The 22843-nt window shown below is 42.1% G+C and overlaps 1 protein-coding gene and 1 non-coding gene across 13 annotated transcripts in view; both read right to left on the reverse strand.

Annotated features, from left to right (window-relative positions):
• WDR89 (WD repeat domain 89) overlaps nucleotides 1-22843 on the reverse strand; it is a 56065-nt gene that overhangs the window by 9311 nt on the left and 23911 nt on the right. For 8 of the 12 annotated variants that reach the window (XM_078335086.1, XM_035260691.2, XM_035260689.2 and 5 more), the window contains one exon: nucleotides 3154-5004. In XM_078335086.1, the coding sequence (XP_078191212.1) occupies nucleotides 3810-4973 (1164 nt within the window). In that variant the 5' untranslated portion in view covers nucleotides 4974-5004 and the 3' untranslated portion in view covers nucleotides 3154-3809. Of the gene's footprint in view, nucleotides 1-3153; nucleotides 5005-22843 lie in introns of those variants that run through there. The other 4 variants (XM_017977150.4, XM_078335091.1, XM_078335089.1 and 1 more) reach the window with 1 other exon arrangement.
• Nucleotides 21596-21736, reverse strand: LOC118145193 (U4 spliceosomal RNA). The gene has a single exon (XR_004730325.1). It is a non-coding gene; the product is annotated as a U4 spliceosomal RNA (small nuclear RNA).

The raw sequence follows: 22843 nt of genomic DNA on the forward strand, positions 1-22843 counted from the left end.
GCAGAGATCACGCCATTGTACTGCAGCCTGGGAAGCAAGAGCAAAACTCTGTCTCTAAATAAATAAAAAGAGAAAATAGTATAGACTCATAAAAGTAGTATCAGAGAAGAAAAAGAGGCAGATAGATTTTAAGTAAATAGAAATAGCAACAAATGTGCCCAGCGACGTGGCTCACGCCTGTAATCCCAGCAAAGTAAAATCATAGGCAGTCCGGGAGTGGTGGCTCACGCCTGTAATCCAAGCACTTTGGAGGCCAAGTCGGGTGGATCACCTGAGGTCGGGAGTTCAAGACCAGCCTGACCAACATGGTGAAACCCGGTCTTAAAAAAGAAAGAAAGAAAGAAAAATCATAGGCAAAGAAACAGACTCTCTTCCACTGGATACTGTTGAGTGTGGGTGTGATCACTGGCACTTTTACAGTCATCTTATGAACTTGAAGGTAACTAGCTGACAAGCTCAAGATTTACAGAACAAAAATGTGGAGAGCTGGGTTGGGTGGCAGTCATCTGTAGTCCCAGCTGCTTGGAAGGCTGAAGTGAGAGAAACCTTTGGGCCCAGGAATTGAAGACCAGCTTGGGCAACACATTAAGACCCATCTCCAAAAAAGAAAAAAGGTAAGAATTTGGATTCTTGCTCACAAGCAATTGTGGAAATGCCCCACTTCTGAATTTATATGAGGTAATTTTGTTGTTGTTGTTGTTTTGATGCAGAGTCTGGAGTGGAGTGGTGTGATCTCAGCTCCCTGCAATCTCTGCCTCCTGGGTTCAAGCGATTCTTCTGCCTCAGCCTCCCGAGTAGCTGGGACTACAGGCACACGACACCATGCCCAGCTAGTTTTTACATTTTTAGTAGAGACGGGGGTTTCACCATGTTGACCAGGATGGTCTCGATCTCTTGACCTTGTGATCTGCCCATCTCGGCCTCCCAAAGTGCTGGGATTATGGGCATGAGCCACCACGCCCAGCCTGGAATTTTTAAATTTTATGTAGAAATAGATCTCACGGCTGGGCACAGTGGCTCACATCCGTAATCCCAACACTTTGGAAGGCCGAGGTGGGCAGATCACAAGGTTAAGATATCAAGACCATCCTGGCCAACATGGTGAAACCCCATCTCTACCACAAATACAAAAAATAGTGGGGTGTGGTAGCAGGCACCTCTAATCCCAGCTACTCGGGAGGCTTCAGCAGGAGAATTGTTTGAACCCTGGAGGCAGAGGTTGCAGTGAGCTGAGACTGCACCATCGTACTCCAGCCTGGATGACAGGGTTAGACTCCGTCTCAAAAACAAAAGGAAAGAAAGGGGGTCTCACTATATTGCCCAGGCTGGTCTTGAACTCCTGAACTCAAATGATCCTTCTACTTCAGCCTCCCAAAGCGCTAGGATTACATAAGTGAGCCACTGAACCTGGCCATATTTGTATGTTTTCTCTGTGCCTATTACTAGCTCCTAGACACTCCGATATCCATTGAAAGTGACTTTCAGCCTTCTGCTCTCTCTCCTTTTTTTTTTGTTGTTGTTGAAATGGAGTCTCGCTCTGTTGCCCAGGCTGGTGTGCAGTGGTGCCATCTCAGTTCACTGCAACCTCCATCTCCCAGATTCAAGCAATTCTCCTGCCTCAACCTCTCGAGTAGCTGGGACTACAGGTATGCATTACCACGCCCAACTAATTTTTATATTTTTAGTAAAGATGGGGTTTCATCATGTTTGCCAGGCTGGTCTCAAACTCCCAACCTCAAATGATTTGCATGACTCCCTCCCTTTTCTTTTTTTTTTTTTTTTTGAGACAGGGTCTTCCTCTGTCGCCCAGGCTTGGAGTGCAGTGGCATGATCGGCTCACTGCAACCTCTGCCTTCTGGGTTAAAGTGATCCTCCTGCCTCAGCCTCCCGAGTAGCTGGGACTACAGGCTCACACCACCATGCCCAGCTAATTTTTGTATTCTTAGTAGAGACGGGTTTCACCATGTTGGCCAGGCTAGTTTTGAACTCTTGACCTCATGATCCACCCATCTCAGCTTCCCAAAGTGCTGGGATTACAGGTGTGGGAGCCACCGAGCCTGTCCCCTCCCTTTTATTTCTATACCCACTCACATTCCTTTCTCCCCTATGCGAGGTAACCGCTGTACAGTATTAATAAATAAAATTGTTAGGAGTTCTTGCATAAAGTGAATTGTTAGTTGTGCTTTCATTGGGCACTATTTTTTGATTGAGCTAGATAGTTGCGTGTACATCTAGTCTGTGGTTTGTAACTCTTGTGACTTCATTGTGTACATCCACCACTTTACCTATCTCCATGGGTAGATATCTAGGTTGTCTCCAGCTCCTTGATATCAAAAATAATTCCCAATAATGGACCTTTATGAAAATCTCTCTGGGATATTAAACCAAGCAGTGCACTTGCTAGGTCAGAGGGTACATAAGAGCAAACACGTTATGTTCTTGCTCTCCAGAATAGGTGCATCCATTTCCTCCTTCATCAGCGGTGCAGGAGGGTTTCTTTTTTTTTTTTTTTTTTTTGAGACAGAGTTTCACTCTTGTTACCCAGGCTGGAGTGCAATGGTGCGATCTTGGCTCACCGCAACCTCCGCCTCCTGGGTTCAGGCAATTCTCCTGCCTCAACCTCCCGAGTAGCTGGGATTACAGGCACGCGCCACCATGCCCAGCTAATTTTTTGTATTTTTAGTAGAGACGGGGTTTCACCATGTTGACCAGGATGGTCTCGATATCTTGACCTCGTGATCCACCCGCCTCGGCCTCCCAAAGTGCTGGGATTACAGGCATGAGCCACCGCGCCCGGCCATGCTGAAGATTTTAAGCACTATGAAGCATCATTAGATGTTTTTGTTTCTTCCCCTCTCACTTCCCCACCCCAACCAGATCTGTTTTTGATGTTTAGCCTACAAGGAGCAAGAAGCATGAACTGAAGCAGACTAGAGATCGAGTTTGTAGTCCAGATGAGAAATAATGAACATCTTCTCTAAGGTCAAAGCAGTGAGGTAAAGGCAAAAGGATAGCTGACAGATGTTAGGAGGTGAAGTGGCACAGGACGTGGTGAAAAACTGGTTAGGAGAAGAGGGAGGAGAGAAGTCCAGGTTATCCTCAGATTTATGGTTTGGAAAACAGGAAGAATAGGAATTTCTCCAAGTCAAGTCCTATTATAAATATTTTCATTTTTTTATTTCACTTTGAGTCTCAATTTAGCAAGATAATATCCTTTCAGTTAGCAAAACACCTGATTACTACTTACTAATATTAAAGAAGCAAATATTTACTAAACATATTTTTCTCATTTTAGATGCCTATCATTTTATTTCTAAAAAAGTTTGATTATATTTACTCATTAAAATACTTACATTTAAATACTCCAATGAAATATATTAGGTATATTAAACATATAGATGCTCCTCGAATGAAGAATACAGTCTGATCTGGCTTTATACACAATAAAGACCATTTAAAATGTAAAAAGCTGGGCTTAAAACGTGCAGCCAACCATTTGTTTCATTAAATTTTAACAGGTACTTCCGTCTAAAAAGTCCTTATCAGAGCTATTTCTTTAAACCCAAGATTTACTACCATAACAGATGAGTTTTTTAAATGAGAAATTTTACTTTCAACTCACTGGTTTTATACTTAGAGGCTTTAAAATTTTCTAGAATATGTGAAGACCTGAATTAAACCATTCTCACCATATTTTTCCAGGATTGTTTGCTAACTGGCTTGAAGCTTTAAACATGTCTACCATAGATAGTAAACAAGAAAGATTACTTGAAACTATAAAACCTACCACACCAAGTGCCAGTGGATTATCACTGCTTTTTCCTTCTTTTATAAGAATCATTACTATGAACTCGTACTCGTTGGTGCACAGAGGATGCTATTTTCATGCTCTCTTTCCTTATAAAGGTCTTCTCTACAGCTCCAGGTTTCCAAAGTAACAACTGTGCATCTTCTCCTCCAGTCAACAAAGAATCATCTTGCACATTCCAACAGAAAGCACGGACTGTAGCAGCATGCCCTCCCTGAAGGCTAGTCACATGGGTCAGTCCTGACATGGTACAGTTCATCAAGTGAATCCTTCCTTTGTTTGTTCCTCCAATAACATGCAATGTATCTGTCTTTTCATGATACAGGCCACCAATCAAATAGTCCAAAGTATCTTCTTTCATGTTAACTACTTCTCTCACATCCTGAATGTTCAAACGTGTAAATGGTTCATCAGTATCCAGATGATTAAGATCCCACCAATAAAATCCTTCATCGTGTGTCATGCAGTATATCTGTTTATAATCTTTCCCAGACCAACCAATACAGCTTACTGATGAAACTGAGTTACACGTTGTAACCAGTGCATCCTCTTCATTATCAACATTAATATCAAATACATTTACCAGGCCATCGGATGAACCTGAGACTACCATGTTGGAATTGCTGGGATGGAAACGTACTTGAGTGACATCATCACTATGTGTCTCTGAATATGCACCAAGTGGGTCTTTAGTTGTAGATAAATCCTGAGAATTCATCCTTGCATCCCAAAACACCAACAATGCATCATCATCAACTTTTTCTGTACCAGCACAAATAATATAATCATTACAATTAATATCAAAACTGATAAAAATATTGGAAGGGTAACCCTTGAAGAGCTGAACAGGTTTTTCTCTGGCTACTCGAGCATCCCAACATTTTACAGTGCCATCAGTACATGCTGAATATATACTGTCACAGGAATTTGCAAATTTGACTCCATTAAGAAGTCCAGGATGTCCACTAAATTCTCGTAGTACATTTAACCTTTCTTTATCATATATTCGGATTGACCCATTAGAACATAAAACAGCAACCAGGTTTTCCTTTCCTGCTTGCACAGTCTTCGATGTGTCTATACCAAGAAGGTAAGTGGGCTCTTTGGTTCCTGAAGAACATTTAACAATGTGTAGATTAGCAAACTGTTCCTCAATCTTTTCCATATCAATAGTAGCATCCAAGGGTAGTAAAACTCTGTTAAAAAAAAAAAAAAACAGTAATTTAAAAATTAATGCTTAATAATGGAGATATACAAAAACATTTAACTTGAAGCTCCCCTAACATTGCAATTAAATCAGAAACATCTTCCTGAGGGCCTGCATGAGTCGAACAATAGAAATGTATTCTAATACACTAATCATTCCCTTACTGTGATGTAATCAAAACTCAGTTGCCTTCTAATTCAATCACTCTTCTAATACTGAATTTACTGCGAGGAGTAATTGCTCACATCTGTAATCTCAACACTTTGGGAGGCTGACGTAGGAGGATTCCATGAGGCCAGGAGTTAGAGATCAGACTGAGCAGCATGAGAGATTCCCGTCTCTACAAAAAAATAAATTAACTGGGCATGGTGGCCTATGTCTGTAGTCCTAGCTGCTCAGATGGCAGAGGTAGGAGGATTGCTTGAGACCAGAAAGTTGAGACTACAGTGATCCATGATCATGCTGCTGTACTCCAGCCTGGGGAATAAAGTGAGACCCTGTCTCAAAAAAGAAAAAAAAAATGCTGAATTTACTATATATATTTTATGCTAGTGAGAGAATTAAAAACATGTACATACACCACCCAGTTGTTCCTTTTAGCTCAAATCCAATTATTAGCTCTACTCAAGTCATCCTCAGCAATGATAAGGATCTCCACTTTGGAATAATCGTCTCCTGGCCCCAGCTGCCTTACACAACTTTAGAATTTAAACATAGATATGTAGGCCAAAAAAAAAAAAAAAAAAAAAATGGCTTCCTAAAAATATTCATGCCTTAATCCCTGGAATCTGTGACTATGTTAGGTTACAGAGGAAAATTGAGGTTGCATATAGTATTAAGGTTGCTAATCAGCCTAATTTAAGACTAACCTTAAAATAGGGAGATTATCCTAGATTATGTTATCACCCTGGACCAAGATAATAACAAGTGTCTTTAAAAGTGAAAGAGGGAGGCAGAAGAGTCAGAGAAGATGTTCCTATAGAAGAAAGGCACGGAGAGATACAATGTTGCTGGTTTTGAAGACAGAGGCCACAAACCAAGGAACCAGGATGGCCTCTAGAAACTAAGAAGCAAGAAAACATTTTCCTCTAAGCCTCCAAATGAAAATGTAGCCCTGTTGACATCTTAATTTCAGCCCAGTGATATCCATTTTGGACTTCAGACCTCCAGAACTGTAAGATAATAAAACTGCATTATTTCAAACAACTAAGGTTGTAGTAATTTGTTATAGCAGCAATAGGAAATGAATACAACAGAGGTTCCCAGTATAGAATTGCAGAGACGTGCTTCTAAGGCAGTAGCAGCTTGCAATGGTAGAACTGGGATTTGAACCCCGGCATTCTGGCTTCAGCCTTCAGGGACCATGCTCTAAACTACCATACTAGATTGCCTCTCCAGGGTGGGCTGTATGGAGGGCAAGTTCAAGGCCAGAAAAACATGCATGCCTATTAACATTATAATAAATTCTTCTATAGTGCTTTTTCATCAATGAATATTCTTTCTAGCCTGATAAGTTCATTTTCATTCTTAAGATGAAATGTTTTTTGTTGCTTTAGTGGTATCTTCTTAAGCATCTGTCTTTTCACCTTTAAAAGGAGAAATGAGTACTAACTCAAGAACTGTTAGGAGGATTAACTAATGTATGGCATGTGCTCTGCACAATGCCTGGTATATCAGAGTACATACTCAATAGATGTAATAGGCTGGGTGTGGCGGCTCACAGGAGTCCGAGACCAGCCTGGCCAACATGGTACAATGCCATCTCTACTAAAAATGCAAAAATTAGCTGGGAGTTGTGGTGCACGCCTGTAATCCCAGCTACTTGTGAGGCTGAGGCAGGAGAACAGCTGGATGCAGAGGTTGCATTAAGCCAAGGTCATGCCACTGCACTCCAGCCTGAGCAACAAAAAAGATGGCTGGGCACGGTGGCTCACACCCATAATACCAGCACTTTGGTAGACAGAGGTGGACAGATAACCTGAGGTTGGGAGTTAGACACCAGCCTGACCAACATGGAGAAACCCCATCTCGACTAAAAATACAAAATTAGTCAGGCATGGTGGTGCATGCCTATACACTGAGAAACTCGGGAGGCTGAGGTAGGAGTGCAATGGCTGAGATCACACCATTGCACTCCAGCCTGGGCAACAATAGCAAAACTCCATCTCAAAAAAAAAAAGATGTCATATAAAAATTACCAATGTCCAGGTCAAAACTCCCATGCTGATCTTGGTAGTGGGATCGCACCTGTGAATAGCCACTGCACTCCAGCCTGGGCAAGATAGCGAGATATATATATATATAAATGTCACCACACTGGTATGCTAATATCATATGAGGGAGAATCTGAATGTATCAGAGAGCTCCAAATAGCACAATTACATCAAACAGCAAAAAATATTAATAAGTTGGATTTGGGTTTAAAACAGAAATAAGCATTCCCCCAACTTTTAATTTGCAATAGTTATTTTATTTATATTTTCCTTTGGAGATGGCATCAGAGCTCATTAATTTTCTTTTCATTTTTTTTTTTTTGAGACAGAGTTTTGCTCTGTCGCCCAGGCTGGAGTGCAGCGGCATGATCTCAGGTCACTGCAACCTCCTCCTCCAGGGTTCAAGCAATTCTCTTGCCTCAGCTTCCTGAGTAGCTGGGATTACAAGTACGCACCAACATGCCCAGGTAATTTTTGTATTTTTAGTAAAGACAGGGTTTCAGCATGTTGGTCAGGCTGGTCTTGAACTCCTGACCTCATGATCCACCTACCCGGGCCTCCCAAAGTGCTGGGATTACAGATGTGAGCCACCATGCCCGGCAGCTCATTCATTTTCAACATTTAAAAGTGCACACACAAAAAAAGCTGAAAAGATAGTCCAGTGTACACACACACAGCCATTCACCTCCTAGGTTCACTAACTGCTACCTTCTTTCCACATTTGCTTTCTGTCTACACACACACACACCCCAATGCTTTTTAAAAATGAACACTTTGATGAGAGTTAGCTGGAGACAAAATATCACTCCATTCCTAAATACTTCAGCATAATATCATCTCTCCAACCTTCTGTTTTTTCAGGACGTGGAATTTTTTCAATATCCTATTCACCAATTACTTTCATCCAAAGAGTTCAGCATCTATTGATTGTCCTTGCCTAAATCAATGATTATACTGGAATCTGAAAAAGAGTGATTTTCTAATTCTATCATTCTTTCTACCTTAGCTGGCATTCTTCTATAAACAAGAGCTTTTTTCCTTCTCTGTTTCTCTGAGTATGACCAAGAAACCATGATTCTTCAAAACTGTGTATCATAATCTATTGCTCTGTTGCTTTTTGAAACTCAAAGTGTCTGGACTTGGCCATTAAGACCTTTCAAGCCAGCTTCTGTAGCCTTTTTATAGGACCTCATCAGTCTGTAAGCCCTGCGTGAGTAACTCCGTGGAAGCAACAGGTAGCTCTAAAAACAGTGCACTTCCTTCAACTTAACTGTTCAGACATGCAATGACCATTTTCCAGTAATGCTGGGGCAGTTACCTCCACAGCTGCTGAGGTAACTAGCATAGTACAACGGTTCTGTGGTTTTCCCACCAGATGAAAATGGCCTTACCTTGAACAGGCTTGCTCATGCCTCAGGACTGCAGCAACAGCTGTTCGCCTGGAGTATTCTTTCCCTGCATTTTTGCATGAGTGACTCCTCCCTGTTATTCATGTCTCAGCATATGTCACCTGCCCAGAGAGACTCTCCCCTACCAATCAACTTGAAATAGCCCATCATTCCCTATCATATCCTTATCCTGTTTCATTAATTTAAAAATTAAAAATGTTGGCCAGGTGCGGTGGCTCATTCCTGTAATTCCAGCACATTGGGAGGCCAGGGCAGGTAGATCGCTTGAGCCCAGGAGTTCAAGACCAACCTGGGCAACAAAGCTAAAGCCGATCTCTACCAAAAAAAAAAAAAAGCAAAAATGAGTCAGGCGTGGTAGTGCGCACCTGTAGTTCCAGCTACTCGGGAGGATTGCTTGAGCTTGGGAGGTGGAGGTTGCAATGAGCCAAGAAAATGCCACTGCACTCTAGCCAGGACAACAGGGCAATACCCTGTTCTCAAAAAAAAAAAAAAAAAAAAAAAAAACAGACAAAATTTAAAATGTTTAATTATGAAGTACTTCAAATGTACAAAGGTGTAGAAAAAGTATAACAGACACCCAAATGGGTCCCACCCATACTTAACAAATACTTTTTTTACTGTATCTGCCACAGTTTAACAAAATGGAACATTACAGACACAAGTAAAACTTCACTCCAATCATTAAGAATTTAGATAATGGCACATTTTTTATATGTATCTCTCTTGCGATTTGCTCTTTTCACTCAATATAATTTTTGAGAAGTCCTGTTTTACTGGTGAACTTATTACCTGACTCTTATTTGTTAGTAAGTGATTGCTGAATACATAAATGCATAATTGATTCAACCATGTAAGGATGCTTTCGTAAAAAACAGACCACATTTATGATAGTTAAGTTTATAGGCAGGTTGTGGTGGCTCACGCCTGTAATCCCAGCACTTTGGGAGGCCGAGGCAGGTGGATCACCTGAGGTCTAGAGTTCGAGACCAGCCTGGCCAACATGGTAAAACCCCCATCTCTACTAAAACTACAAAAAATTAGCTGGGCGTGGTGGCAGACATCTGTAATCCCAGCTACTCGGGAGGCTGAGGCAGGAGAATTGCTTGAACACGGGCAGCAGAGATTGCAGTGAGCCGAGATTATTGCACCATTCGTTGCATTCCAGCCTGGGCAACAAGAGCGAAACTCTGTCTCGGAAAAAATGGATTACAATGCAGGCCAGGTGCGGTAAATCATGAGTGTAATCCCAGCACTTAGGGAGGCAGAGGCGGGCAGATCACTTTAGCCTAGGAGTTTGAAACTAGCCTGAGCAACATTAGGAAACCCTGTCTCTACACAAAAAAATACAAATATTAGCCAGGCACGGTGATGCATACCTGTAGTCCTATCTACTAAGGAGGCTGAGGCAAGGGATTGCTTTAGCCCGGGAGGCTGAGGCTACAGGGAACTGTGATTGCACCACTGCACTCCAGCCTCGGTGACAGAGCAAGACCCTGTCTCAAAACATGTATGTGGATATACGTAATGGAGCTGGGAAATTTCCATCATATAATTCTGGCCCCTGCAAATTCATGGTACAATGCATTACTCATGTGTCTGTGGTGATGCTGGTGTAAACAAACCTACTGCACTGCCAGTCATATAAAAGTATAGCACATACAATTATGTAAAGTATGTAACACTTCATAAAGACAATAAAGGACTATGCTACTGGTTTATGTTACTGGTTCAAAAGACTAATAACATACTTTTTTTTTTTTTTTTAAGAGTCAGGGTTTCACCATGTTGGCCAGGCTGGTCTCAAACTCCTGACCTCAAGTGATTGCCCACCTCAGCCTCCCAAAGTGCTGGGATTACAGGCGTGAGCCACTGCGTCTGGCTACCTTTTTTTTTTTTTTGAGACAGTCTTGTTCTGTTGCCTAGGCTGCTCTTAAACTCCTGACCTCAGGTGATCCACCCACCCCAGCCTCCCAAAGTGCTGGGATTACAGGCGTGAGTCACTGCGCCTGGCAAGACTATACTTTTTTTGAGACGGAGTCTCACTGTCGTCCAGGCTGGAGTGTAGTGGCATATCTCGGCTCCCTGCAACCTACTCCTCCTGCGATTCTCTTGCCTCAGCTGGGACTACAGGCACGTGCCACCATGCCTGGCTACTTTTTAGTAGAGACAGGGTTTCACTATATTGGCCAGGCTGGTCTCAAACTCCTGACCTCATGATCTGCCCGCCTTGGCCTCCCAAAGTGCTGGGATTACAGGCTCACTGTGCCTGGCCAACTATACTTTTAATCCTTAGAGTGTACTTTTTCTACTTATTAAGAGGAAGTTAACTATAAAACAGCCTCAGGCAAGTTCATCAAAGGGATTTCAGAAGGCACTGTTCTCATAGAAGATGACAACTCCATGTGTGTTACTGCTCCTAAAAACCTTCCAGTGGGGCAAGACATGGAGTAGAAGACCACAAAACTGATGACACGAACCCTATGTGTGCCTAGGCTAATGTGTGTGTTTGTCTTAATTTTTTTTTTTTTTTTTTGAGGCAGGGTCTTGTTTCATCACCCAGCACAGTAGTGCCATCATGGGTCACTACAGCCTCAACCTCCCAGGCTCAAGCCACCACACCCAGCTAATTTTTATATTTTTGGTAGAAACAAGTTCTCACTACTTTGACCAAGCTGGTCTCAAACTTCTGAGCTCAGGCAATCTTCCTGCCGCAGCCTCCCAAAATGGTAAGACTACAGGCATAAGCCACTGCCGTCAGCCTCTTAATTTTTAACAAAAGAGTTTTAAAAGTAAAATAAATAATAAAATACTAATTAAAGTAGAAACAGGCTTATGGAATAAGGATATATGAAGAAAATATTTTTGTACAGCTGTACAATGTGTTTGTGTTTTAAGCTAAGTATTATTACAAAAGCAGAAAAAGTTAATATCATAGTAAGTGCTCTCTACAGGTATGCCATCTGTTATCATTTATACCATAATTTTACTATGCCTTTTTTATGTTTATACATGTAAGTATTTACCATTGTGTTACAACTGCTTACAGCATTCGGTAGAGTAAAACGCTGTACAGGTTTGTAGTGGAGGTCATACTGTACCCAGGTGTGTAGTGGGCTATACCATCTAGGTTGGGTGAGTACAGTACACTCTATGATGTTCACAGGATGAGAATGCCTAATGACCCATTTCTCACTGTTAAGCAATGTGAGACTGTAATCATAATTGGAGTTCAACAAATGCTAGGCTATGTGCTCAAAACTTCTATCCAGTTTTTAAATCCTAATCATTTAACCCTATGAGGCAGGTATTATTATCACTATTTTACAAAGGAAATTGAAGCTCAGAGAGCCTAATTTACCCATGTTCTCATAGCTACTAAGCAAACATATTGGAGGTGTCTGGTTTGAAATTCAAGTTGCAACTTCAAAACCTGTGAATCTGTGTTCATTCCAATGTTAAGCTATTGATCTTCTATGTAAGTACCAAAGTATTGCTGTCAACTTTAATTCAGGAATATGCCTATTAGGGTTTAGAGGAGGAATTACATGCTAATTCTACGTATCAAAAAAGGAAGCCGTGTGTAATTGTAAAAACACGTAACAACCCAGAAAAGGGTTACAATAAGCAATCATCCCTTACTTTTAATTTTTCTTGTGATCTACTTTTCTTTCTCTTTAAAACTTATTAAGGAATTTGCATGGAATAGAGAATAGTAAAAGAAATGCCCATATGCCCATTATCCAGCACAATTATATTCCCCAAAAGTTACCAGGGTTGGAAAAGTCAGTTATATATACTTTACTGAAGGGCAATTAAGAAACCGCAAATGAACAAAATGATGGAACTCTTCAAATTCCCCCTTCCCACCCCTTCCCCCAACTCCTGCATGTGGCATCAATATGATTTCCAGACTGATCCCAGCTGCAGGGGCAGATCCTGACTAGCCCAACCAATCACAGTAATCCTTCCCCTTTACCAGTTCAGAAACCTTACATCTTGGGCAACCTGGGCATGCATTCTCCTACCAACTAAAAGTGTCCAGATGTGAAAACACTAAAGTGGACCCAAGCCAACTAACGAACATGCTTTTGCACCATATCTATGAGCTTCAACATTTTCTGATTATTTAAGTCAGTTTGCAGCAGAATTTTTGTAAATGTAGCCAGAACCACCCTAAGCAATTAGACATAATCAAAAAGTCTTGGGTATATCACCAAGTACTGACCTAATGTAAGAGGCCCCTATAAAGATTTAAGAAACATTTTGTTTTTAAGTCAAATTTCTAGAACCAGGCGAGGTGGCGCAGGCCTGTAATCCTAGCACTTCAGGAGGCTGAGGCGGGCAGATCACCTGAGGTCAGGGGTTTGAGACTAGCCTGGCCAACATAATGAAATCTTGTCTCTACTATAAATATTAAAAAATTAACTCGGCATAGTGGTGGAGCACCTATAATCCCAGCTACTCCAGAGGCTGAGGCAAGAGAATTGCTTGAACCCAGGAGACAGAGGTTGCAGTGAGCCAACATGGTGCCACCGCACTCCAGCCTGTGCAACAGAGTAAGACTCCGTTAAAAAAAAAAAGTCAAATTTCTCTACCTGGAGCATGGGCTAGCAAGAAAAAATTACATATATATATATATATAGAGTCAAATTTCATTCACATTATTATATTATTATTTTGAGACAGAGTCTTGCTCTGTTGCCCAGGCTAGAGTGCAGTAGCACAATCTTGCCTCACTGCAACCTCCACCTCCCAGGTTCAAGTGATTCTCCAGCCTGAGCCTCCTGAGTAGCTGGAACTACATGCCACCACACCTGGCTAATTTTTTGTATTTTCAGTAGAGATGGGGTTTCACCATGCCAGGATGGTCTTTATCTCCTGACTTCATAGTCTGCCTGCCTCAGCCTCCGAAAGTACTGGATTACAGGTGTAAGCTACCACGCCCGGCCTCATTCATATTAATTAACTAATTAATTTATTTGGAGACAGAATCTCGTCCTGTTGCCCTCACTGGAAGGCAGTGGTACAATCACAGCTCACTGCAGCCTCAACCTTCCAGGCTCAAGTGATCCTCTTGCCTTAGCCTTCCAAGCAGCTGGGACTACAGGCACACACCATCATACCTGGCCAACTTTTAAATTTTTTTCCTGGAGACTAGGTCTCATTATGTTGCCCAGGCTGCTCTTGAACTCCCAGGTTCAAGTGATCCAACTTGGCCTCCCAAAGTGCTGGGATTACAGGTGTAAGCCACTGCACCTGGTCTTCATTCATTCACATTAAAAAGGATAACTTTGGATTGGGCACAGTGACTCATGCCTATAATTCTGTTTAACAGTGGGAGGCCGAGGTGGCGGTTCACTTGAGGTCCGGAGTTTGAGATCAGCCTAGCCAACACGGTAAAATCCCATCTCTATGAAAAACAGAAAAATTATGCAAGTGTGGTGACGCACTCCTGTACTATTGAGGAGGCTGAGGCACGAGGATCACTAGAACCTGGGAGGTAAAGGTTACAGTGAGTTGAGATTATGCCACTGCACTCCAGCAGAAGCAACAGAGCGAAACTCTCTCAAAAAGATAAAAGGGAGGGGTACTTTGATCTTTTGTTCTCTCTTGCTCCCTTTTTTTGTTCAAAAATAAAAAGGAAAAATGAGATACACAGAGGAACTCTCGGAAGACTTTATAAAAATCTATCTACGCTCAGTAATTACGGTAGGATCCCTGATTCTAAACACATCAACAAAATAAGAAAACAAACTGGTGAAATGATCTAATTTATTTTACTTTATTTTTTGAGATGAAGTCTCGCCCTGTCACCCAGACTTCAGTACAGTGGCACAACCATGGCTCACTGCAACCTCTGCCTCCTGGTTTCAAGCAATTCTCCCACCTCAGCCTCCTAAGTAGCTGGGACTACCAGTGCCCACCACCATGCCCGGCTAATTTTTTTGTATTTTTAGTGGCAATGGGGTTTCACCATGATGGCCAGGCTGGTCTCAAAATCCCAACCTCAGGTAACCTGTGCGCCTTGGCCTCCCAAAGTGCTTGGATTACAAGGGTGAGTATGGTAGCTCACACCTGTAATCACCACAGGTGATTGGGAGTTTCAGACCAGCCTGGCCAACATGGTGAAACCCCATCTTTACCAAAAATACAAAAATTAGCTGGGCATGGTGGTGCACGTCTGTCATCTCAGCTACTTGGGAGGATGAGGCACAAGAATCACTTGAACAGGGGAGGCAGAGGTTGAAGTGAGCTGAGATAATGCCAATGCACTCCAACCTGGGTGACAGAGTGAGATTCTGTCTCAAAAAAAAAAAAGTGCTGGGATTACAGGAGTGAGCCACCATGTCTGGCCTGCTACAATATTCTTTAAACTTAATATAGAATTCCATCTGGCTGGGCATGGTGACTCACGCCTGTGATCCCAGCTGAGAGACTAATGCAGGAGGATTACTTGCAGCCAGTTCAAGGCAAGCCTGGGCAACATAGCAAGACTCCTCGCTCTAAACACTTAAAAAATTAGCCAGGTATGATGACACCTGCCTGTAGGAGCACTTGAGCCCAGAAATTCAAGGTTACAGTGAGCTATGATCATGCCTCTGCACTCTAGCCTGGACAACAGAGCAAGTCCCTTTCTATCTAAAAAAAAAAATCTGGCCGGGTGCGGTGGCTCACACCTATAATCCCAGCACTTTGGGGGGCCAAAGTGGGTGGATCACGAGGTCAAGAGATCCAGACCATCCTGGTCAACAAGGTGAAACCCCATCTCTACTAAAAAAAAATACAAAAATTAGCTGGGCATGGTGGTGCGCACCTGTAGTCCCAGCTACTCAGGAGGCTGAGGCAGGAGAATTGCTTGAACCCAGAAGGCAGAGGTTGCAGTGAGCCGAGATCATGCCATGCTCTCCAGTCTGGGTAACAACAGCAAAACTCCATCTCAAAAAAAAAAAAAAAAAAAAAAATCCGTCGGTAAGTTTCTGTATATTTTAATAACGTATTTATATTTTTAAATATCTAACATAGTCACATGGTTCAAAATTAAAAAGGTCCCCAAACTATTATCTTAGAACATTTCTGTCCTCAAGTCCTTTTCCTGTCCCAGGAGGCAATGTTACTAGTTTCTTCTAAATATTAATATTTCCAGAGATTGTCAATTTGGAGTACAATATAAATACTGCAGTGAAGTATCCTGACAAAAAGCAGCCAATGTGGCACAACACACACACACACACACACACACACACTCACTCTCTCTGTCTCTCTCTTTTTCTCTCTCACATGTTTAAGAAGCAAAACCCCTATGCTGGCAATTTGTATGAAAACCATGCCTGCCACCTTTAAGAAGTTGGGAGACAGACAAGAAAACAATTACAATATAGAAAGACAGGCACCAGGAGAGAGGTGATAAGAACACAAAACACAAGTATGCAGAAAGCACAATTCTTGGCATAAAGAAAATAAGCAACAAATATTAACTTCCTTTCTAATTTTCATTTTATTTGATTTAGTCATTTAAATTCATTCCACATTTTAAAATCTATGATTCTTTTTCTTTTTTTTGAGATGGAGTTTTGCTCTTGTTGCCCAGGCTGGAGTGCAGTGGCACAATCTTGGCTCACTACAACCTCCGCCTCCCAGGTTCAAGCGATTCTCCTGCCTCAGCCTCCAAAGTAGCTAGGATTACAGGCATGCACCACCATGCCTGGCTAATTGTGTATTTTTAGTAGAGACAGGGTTTTGCCATGTTGGACAGGTGGGTTTCGAACTCCTGACCTCAAGTGATCTACCCGCCTCAGCCTCCCAAACTGCTGGGATTACAGGCGTGAGCCACCGCCCCTGGCCAAAAGCTATATTCTTATAGCTGTTCAAAAACTTAGAGTTTATTTTTTATTTTTTGAAACAGAGTCTCTCTCGGTCATCTAGGCTGGAGTACAGTGGCACAATCTTGGCTCACTGCCAACCTCGCGGGCTCAAGTGATTCTTCTGCCTCAGCCTCCTGAGTAGCTGGGACTACAAGTGTGCGCCACCACACCCAGCTAATTTTTGTATTTTTAGTAGAGACAATGTGTCGCCATATCAGCAAGCCTGGTCTCAAACTCCTGACCTCGTGATCTGCCCACCTCAGCATCCCAACATGCTAGGATTACAGGCATAAGCCGCAGCGAACGGCCTAGTTATTTTTATGTTAACTATCTAAAAAAAACAATGTGGCCAGGCGTGGTGGGCTCAGCCTGTATTCCCAGCACTTTGGGAGGCTGAACTAGAAGGATCACAAGGTCAAGAGATCAAGACCATCCTGGCCTAGTGAACCCATTTCTAGTAAAAATACAAAAAATTAGCTGGGCATGGTGGCATGTACCTGTTGTCCCAGCTACTCAGGAGGCTGAGGCAGGACAATCGCTTGAACCCAGGAGGCAGAGGCTGCAGTGAGCCAAGATCATGCCACTGCACTCTAGCCTGGGTGACAGAGTGAGAGAGACTCCATCTCAAAAAAAAATTTTTAAAGCAACACTTCATGAAAACAAGTATTAAATAACTCTCAAAGCTGAATAAACTATAGCCACACCAAACTGAGCTAGTGCTTTCCTGGATTTTTTTCATTTTATAATGAAAAATACACCTCTAAAGAGCATATGGGCTGGGCATGGTGGCTCATGCCTGTAATCCCAGCACTTTGGGAGGCTGAGGTAGGCAGATCACCTGAGGTCAGAGTTCAAGACCATCCTTGCCAGCATGGTGGAACCCTGTCTCTACTAAAAATACAAAAATTAGCCAGGTGTGGTGGCACCCACCTATTATCCCAGCTACATGGGAGGCTGAGGCAGAAGTGCTTATATCTGGGAGGCAGAGGTTACAGTGAGCCAAGATCTCACCACTCCACTCCAGCCTGAGACAAACTGTCTCAAAACAAAAACATATGAATTTCAATGTGTTTGAAGAGATAACTGAGTTTCACCTCCCAAAGTTCTCAGTGAACTCCCCCAAGATTCTTATCTTTCAGTTAGACACCAATCAGAATGGTTTAGGATTTAAGCTACTAAAAATGCCCTTAAGCTCCTTGGAGAAAGAAGAGTTTAAAAGGAAAAACAAAAATATGCAGAAGCCAAGAACTCCACTGGCCAATCTAAAACAACCTCAACAACAAAATAACGATACTCAGCTGAGGGCAGTGGCTCATGCCTGTAATCGCAGCTACTTGGAAGGCTGAGGCAAGAGAATCACTGGAACCCGGGAGGTGAAGGTTATAGTGAGCCAAGGTCACAACACTGCACTCCAGCCTGGCCGACAGACTGACTCCGTCTTAAAAAAAAAACTCTTGGATAACAATCCAAGTAATAAAAGAAATATTCATGAGTCCATACTGATAAAAATGAATCAGTAAATAATGAGGGAGAAGGAACAAATCTTCCTTACAGAACTCAAGTAATATAGGTAGATATACCCCCTCTAGAAAGTAGAGCTTAATTCTCCTCCCCTTGAGTGTAGGCTGAACTTAGTTACTTGAATCCAAAGAATAGAGTATGGAAAGGGTAAAAGATAGTAACCTCATTGTGAGGAAGTTCAGATGACATCACTGTGGCCAACTGATCAAGGGTAACATCATCACCAATGTCATGTTCCTATCATGATGTAAGAAAAAAGGCATTTCATTCACCTCTGTGGTATTCTTCCCCAAATAAAAAACCCCAGTATAATCATGAGAAAACCTCAGACTAACCCAGTTTGAGGAATGTTCTACAAATACCTGGCTAGTACTCTTCAAAAGTTTCAGTATCAGGCCAGGCACGATGGCTCATGCCTGCAATCCTACCACTTTGGGAGGCCAAGGCAGGCAGGTCACTTGAGGCCAGGAGTTTGAGATGAACCTGGCCAACATGGTAAAACCCCATCTCTACTAAAAATATAAAAATTACCCGGGAGTAGTGGCACACACTCGCAGTCCCAGATACTCGGGAGGCTGAGGCATGAGACTCGCTTAGACCCAGGAGGCGGAGGTTGCAGTGAGCAGAGGTCGCGCCACTGCACTCCAGCCTGGCACCTGGTGACGGAGTGAGACTCTGTCTCAAAAAAAAAAAAGGGCTTAAGATCATGAAAAACATAGAAAGACCCAGAGATCATCACAGATTGGGGGAGACCAAGACCATGTGATAACAAAATGCAATGTGGTATCCTTGATTCAATCCTGGACTAGTAAAAGGACATTCATGGAAGACCTGGTGAAATTCAAATAAAGTCTGTCATGTTAATAGTATTATCCCATGTTAATTTCTTAGTTTTGACAAATGTTCATGGTTATCTTAACATTAGGGAGTCTGGGTAAAGGGTATACCGGAACTCTGTACTATTTCTGCATCTTTTCTGTAAACCTAACATACCAAAACAAAAAAATTTAAACCCATCATGGATGTTCGTAGTTCCAGACAGAAAAAGATTTCAGGTACTAACACACTAGGAATGTCCCAATGCTGAAAAGCCCTTCAGTCAAACTCAACTAGACATGAGATAGCTCTAGCAGGCCAATAAGGACTACCACCAACAATCTCTACCCTAGTCACCTCCCTAATCTAGCTGCATAATAAACTGGAAATTAAATAGCAGAGCCAACAGAATCTCCTTCGATATGCCAAAATCCCTTTCCCCAAAGCAGTACTAAGGAAAAGTAAAAATAAAATTCCAAGTTTTTTTTTGCTTTGTTTTGTTTTTGAGACAGAATCTCCCTCTGTTGCCCAGGCTGGAGTGCAGCAGTGCATTCTCCACTCACTGCAACCTCTGCCTCCCGGGTTCAAGTGATTCTCCTCTGTCAGCCTCCTGAGCAGCTGGGATTACAGGCGTGCATCACCATGTCCGGCTAGTTTTGCACTTTTTGTAGATACGAGGTTTCGCCGTGTTGGCCACACTGGTCTTGAACTCCTTCCTGACCTCTGGTGATCCATCTGGCTTGGCCTCCCAAAGTGCTGGGATTAAAGGCATGAGCCACTGCGCACAGCCACATTTCAAGAATTCTCAGGAATACTCCCAAATTTGGAAAGAACCAAACTGAGTTGGTAGGCAACCTCAAAAAAATATCTCACAAAAGTACTCTCGAAAGTATTAAGTACTCCTACTTACACTGCAGGACCTCAGCAAAGGCGTGAAGAGTTGGTAGGGCTATTGTTTAACATCTCCATGCTCAGTTTGGGAAATGAGAAGCAGCCCATAAGAGTGCGATATACCTGGAACTTGTTGGAATGAGATTTGGTATTGGACATTCAATGGGATGTCAGATAAAAAGATTCCAAGTCCCCAGCAAGGACTGTCTCAGCCTCAGTGGGTGAGTAGTATTTGCCAGTGGAATCGATGCTTGCCACAGTTAGGTTAGGATTCAGAGATAATGCATGGGTCTTCTCCACCTTCTCTTCGCCCAACTGCTGGCTGGATGGAGAGGACTCCTTGGTCCTACAGGATGGTAGAGCCATAAAATCAAACGAGTCTCAGCCTACCAATTACCAGATGAAAAGCTATCTGTTGAGCAGGAAAACCGACATTTGACTGCATCAGTCAATCGGCGATGAACACATCTGAAACATAGTTTTAGAACTCCAAATCTGCTTAAAGGGGTGGCATCCTACAACTTCTCAGAGGGACAAGTGAAGGAAAAAAAACAAAAAACTCCAAACACAATTACTCCAACCTCTTAATGTTAGTCATCTTTTTAAAAAACTTAAAGTGAATTTTTAAGAGCCAGAATCTCTTGTGTTAAAATACCTAAATTTCAGTCATTTCTTTCATTCTATTTGTTTCTTGTGGATTCTAGCTCTTTTTTTATACTGCTAACATTTTTAAATTTTTTTTTTTTTAAATACAGACAGGGTCTTACTATGTTGACCCAGCTAGTCTCGAACTTCTGTATACAAGCAATCCTCCTGCCTTGGCCTACCAAAGCGCTGGGATTATAGGCATGAGCCATTGTGTCCAATATATTACTGAAACTTTTTTTTTTTTTTTTTGAGATGGAGTTTCACTGTTACCCAGATTGGAGTGCAATGGCACGATCTTGGCTCACCGCAACCTCCGCCTCCTGGATTCAAGCAATTCTCCTGCCTCAGCCTCCCGAGTAGCTGGGACTACAGGCGCGCACCACCATGCCCAGCTAATTTTTGTATTTTCAGTAGAAACAGGGTTTCACCTTGTTGACCAGGATGGTCTTGATCTCTTGACCTCGTGATCCACCACCTCGGCCTCCCAAAGTGCTGGGATTAGGCGTGAGCCACCGCACCCGGCCATTACTGAAACTTTTACTGATGATGACAACCTTCATAACAATCCCAAAAGTACTATTATATCCATTTTACTGATTAGAAAATCACAGCTAACATGCAGTAAAGCTGATTTCTGAATTCAAGCATTCTTATTCCAGAGCCCATGTTATTAATTCCTATACTATACTGTCTCTATATAAGCATGTAGCATATTAATCTTTTGTTTTGTTTTGAGATGGAGTCTCACTCTGTCACCGGGGCTGGAATGCAATGGCATGATGTCTACTCTCTGCAACCTCCACCTCCCAGGTTCAAGTGATTCTCCTGCCTCAGCCTCCCAAGTAGCTGAGATTACAGGTGCCAGCCACCACGCCCGGCTAATTTTTGTATTTTTAGTAGAGACAGGGTTTCACCAAGTTGGCCAGGCTGGCCTCAAATTCCTGACTTCAAGTGATCCGCCTGCCTCAGCCTCCCAAAGTGCTGGGATTACAGGCTTGAACCCCTGTGCCTGGCTTAATCTTTATTTTTTTAAGATTAAAAAATTAATTAATCTTTTTTTTTTTTTTTTTAATAATTTGCTGGGCGCGGTGGCTCATGCCTGTAATCCTAGCACTTTGGGAGGCCGAGGTGGGTGGATCACCTGAGATCAGGAGTTCAATACCAGCCTGTCCCTCAGGGTGAAACCCCATCTTAAAAAAATAATAATAATAATAATTCAGTCCCCATAGGGACTGCCAAAAATTGCCAATGCCGACTATATTTCAAGTCATCATGGCGGGGTATTGGGAAAAGTTTTCAATTAGCAATAATCGCGCCTTGGATAAACCTCACTGGCTATGATACTGCCACTGTGCAAAGCTGCATATTAATCTTTTAAAGGAGGAGTATTAGAGCACCTGGAAGCAGTAGTTGCTAATGTCTAAAGTGACAAGGCCAGTGGCAAACCTGAAAAGTCTAAAAAGCTTTATACTTTTTAGTATAAAGGCAGTCACAGAAGCTTTATACTAGACATTAAAGTAGCTTAATATGTATCAGGCATATCCTTTTCTTTCTTTGCTTCTTTCTTCTTTTTTCCTTTTTTTTTTTTTTTTTTTATCTCACTCTGTGGCCCAGGCTGGAAGTGCAGCCTTGACCACAGCCTTGACCTCCTTGGCTCAAGCAATTCTTCCACCTACCTCAGCCTCCCAAGTAGCTGGGACCACAGGCACATGTCACCACTTCTAGCTATATTATGCATATCTAATGCCAGTTTATCTGAAGCAAAACTGCACAAAGGAAACTTAAGAATCTGGTTATTAACATTTCAGAGAAGCAGGGAAGAGTAAAATAGGAACAATCACAAATATGCATTACTAGTATGTCCTAGAGGTAACAACAATACCTTGGCATAAAAAGCATACGTTGGTTTACTTTCAGGAGAATTGTTCCAGAAAACATTTATAATTTAGAGAAATGTATATGTATGTTTTAAACTAACATAGAATTAGCTCTAAGACAATTTGCCAAAGAACCATTTGTTTTAAATAAGGAAGAACTGCTGAATATTTAGTGGAAGGTATGCTAAACTGACATCTGTTACAACTCTAACATAATTCTAAATTTCACATTCATTAATGACTAAGACAATGTCTCTGTAAATTAATCCTGCTTAGCTAGTCTGAATATGGTATTCTTATTCACGTAAATGTACAAGATAGTGGTTGCAGCAACATATGGCATCCCATGTATAAAATTCTCAGGAAAAGCACAATTTTTAAAGTACAGGAATCTGTTACCAAGGCAAAGGGGGAGGGCTGGGAGGAAATGACACATGTTTTCTCATGCAGTGTGAGATTATGCTGCAGGTTCCAGATATAACATTCAAAGCATCTTTTTAAAAACAAAAACATTTTCCTCAATAACATCCTGAGATGTCCAGTTTTGCATGTAAATCTTGCATCCAAATGTCACCCTTTACAGTAATTCCA

This window comes from Callithrix jacchus, chromosome 8, assembly GCF_049354715.1.
Source record: "Callithrix jacchus isolate 240 chromosome 8, calJac240_pri, whole genome shotgun sequence".
Taxonomy (NCBI): domain Eukaryota; kingdom Metazoa; phylum Chordata; class Mammalia; order Primates; family Cebidae; genus Callithrix; species Callithrix jacchus.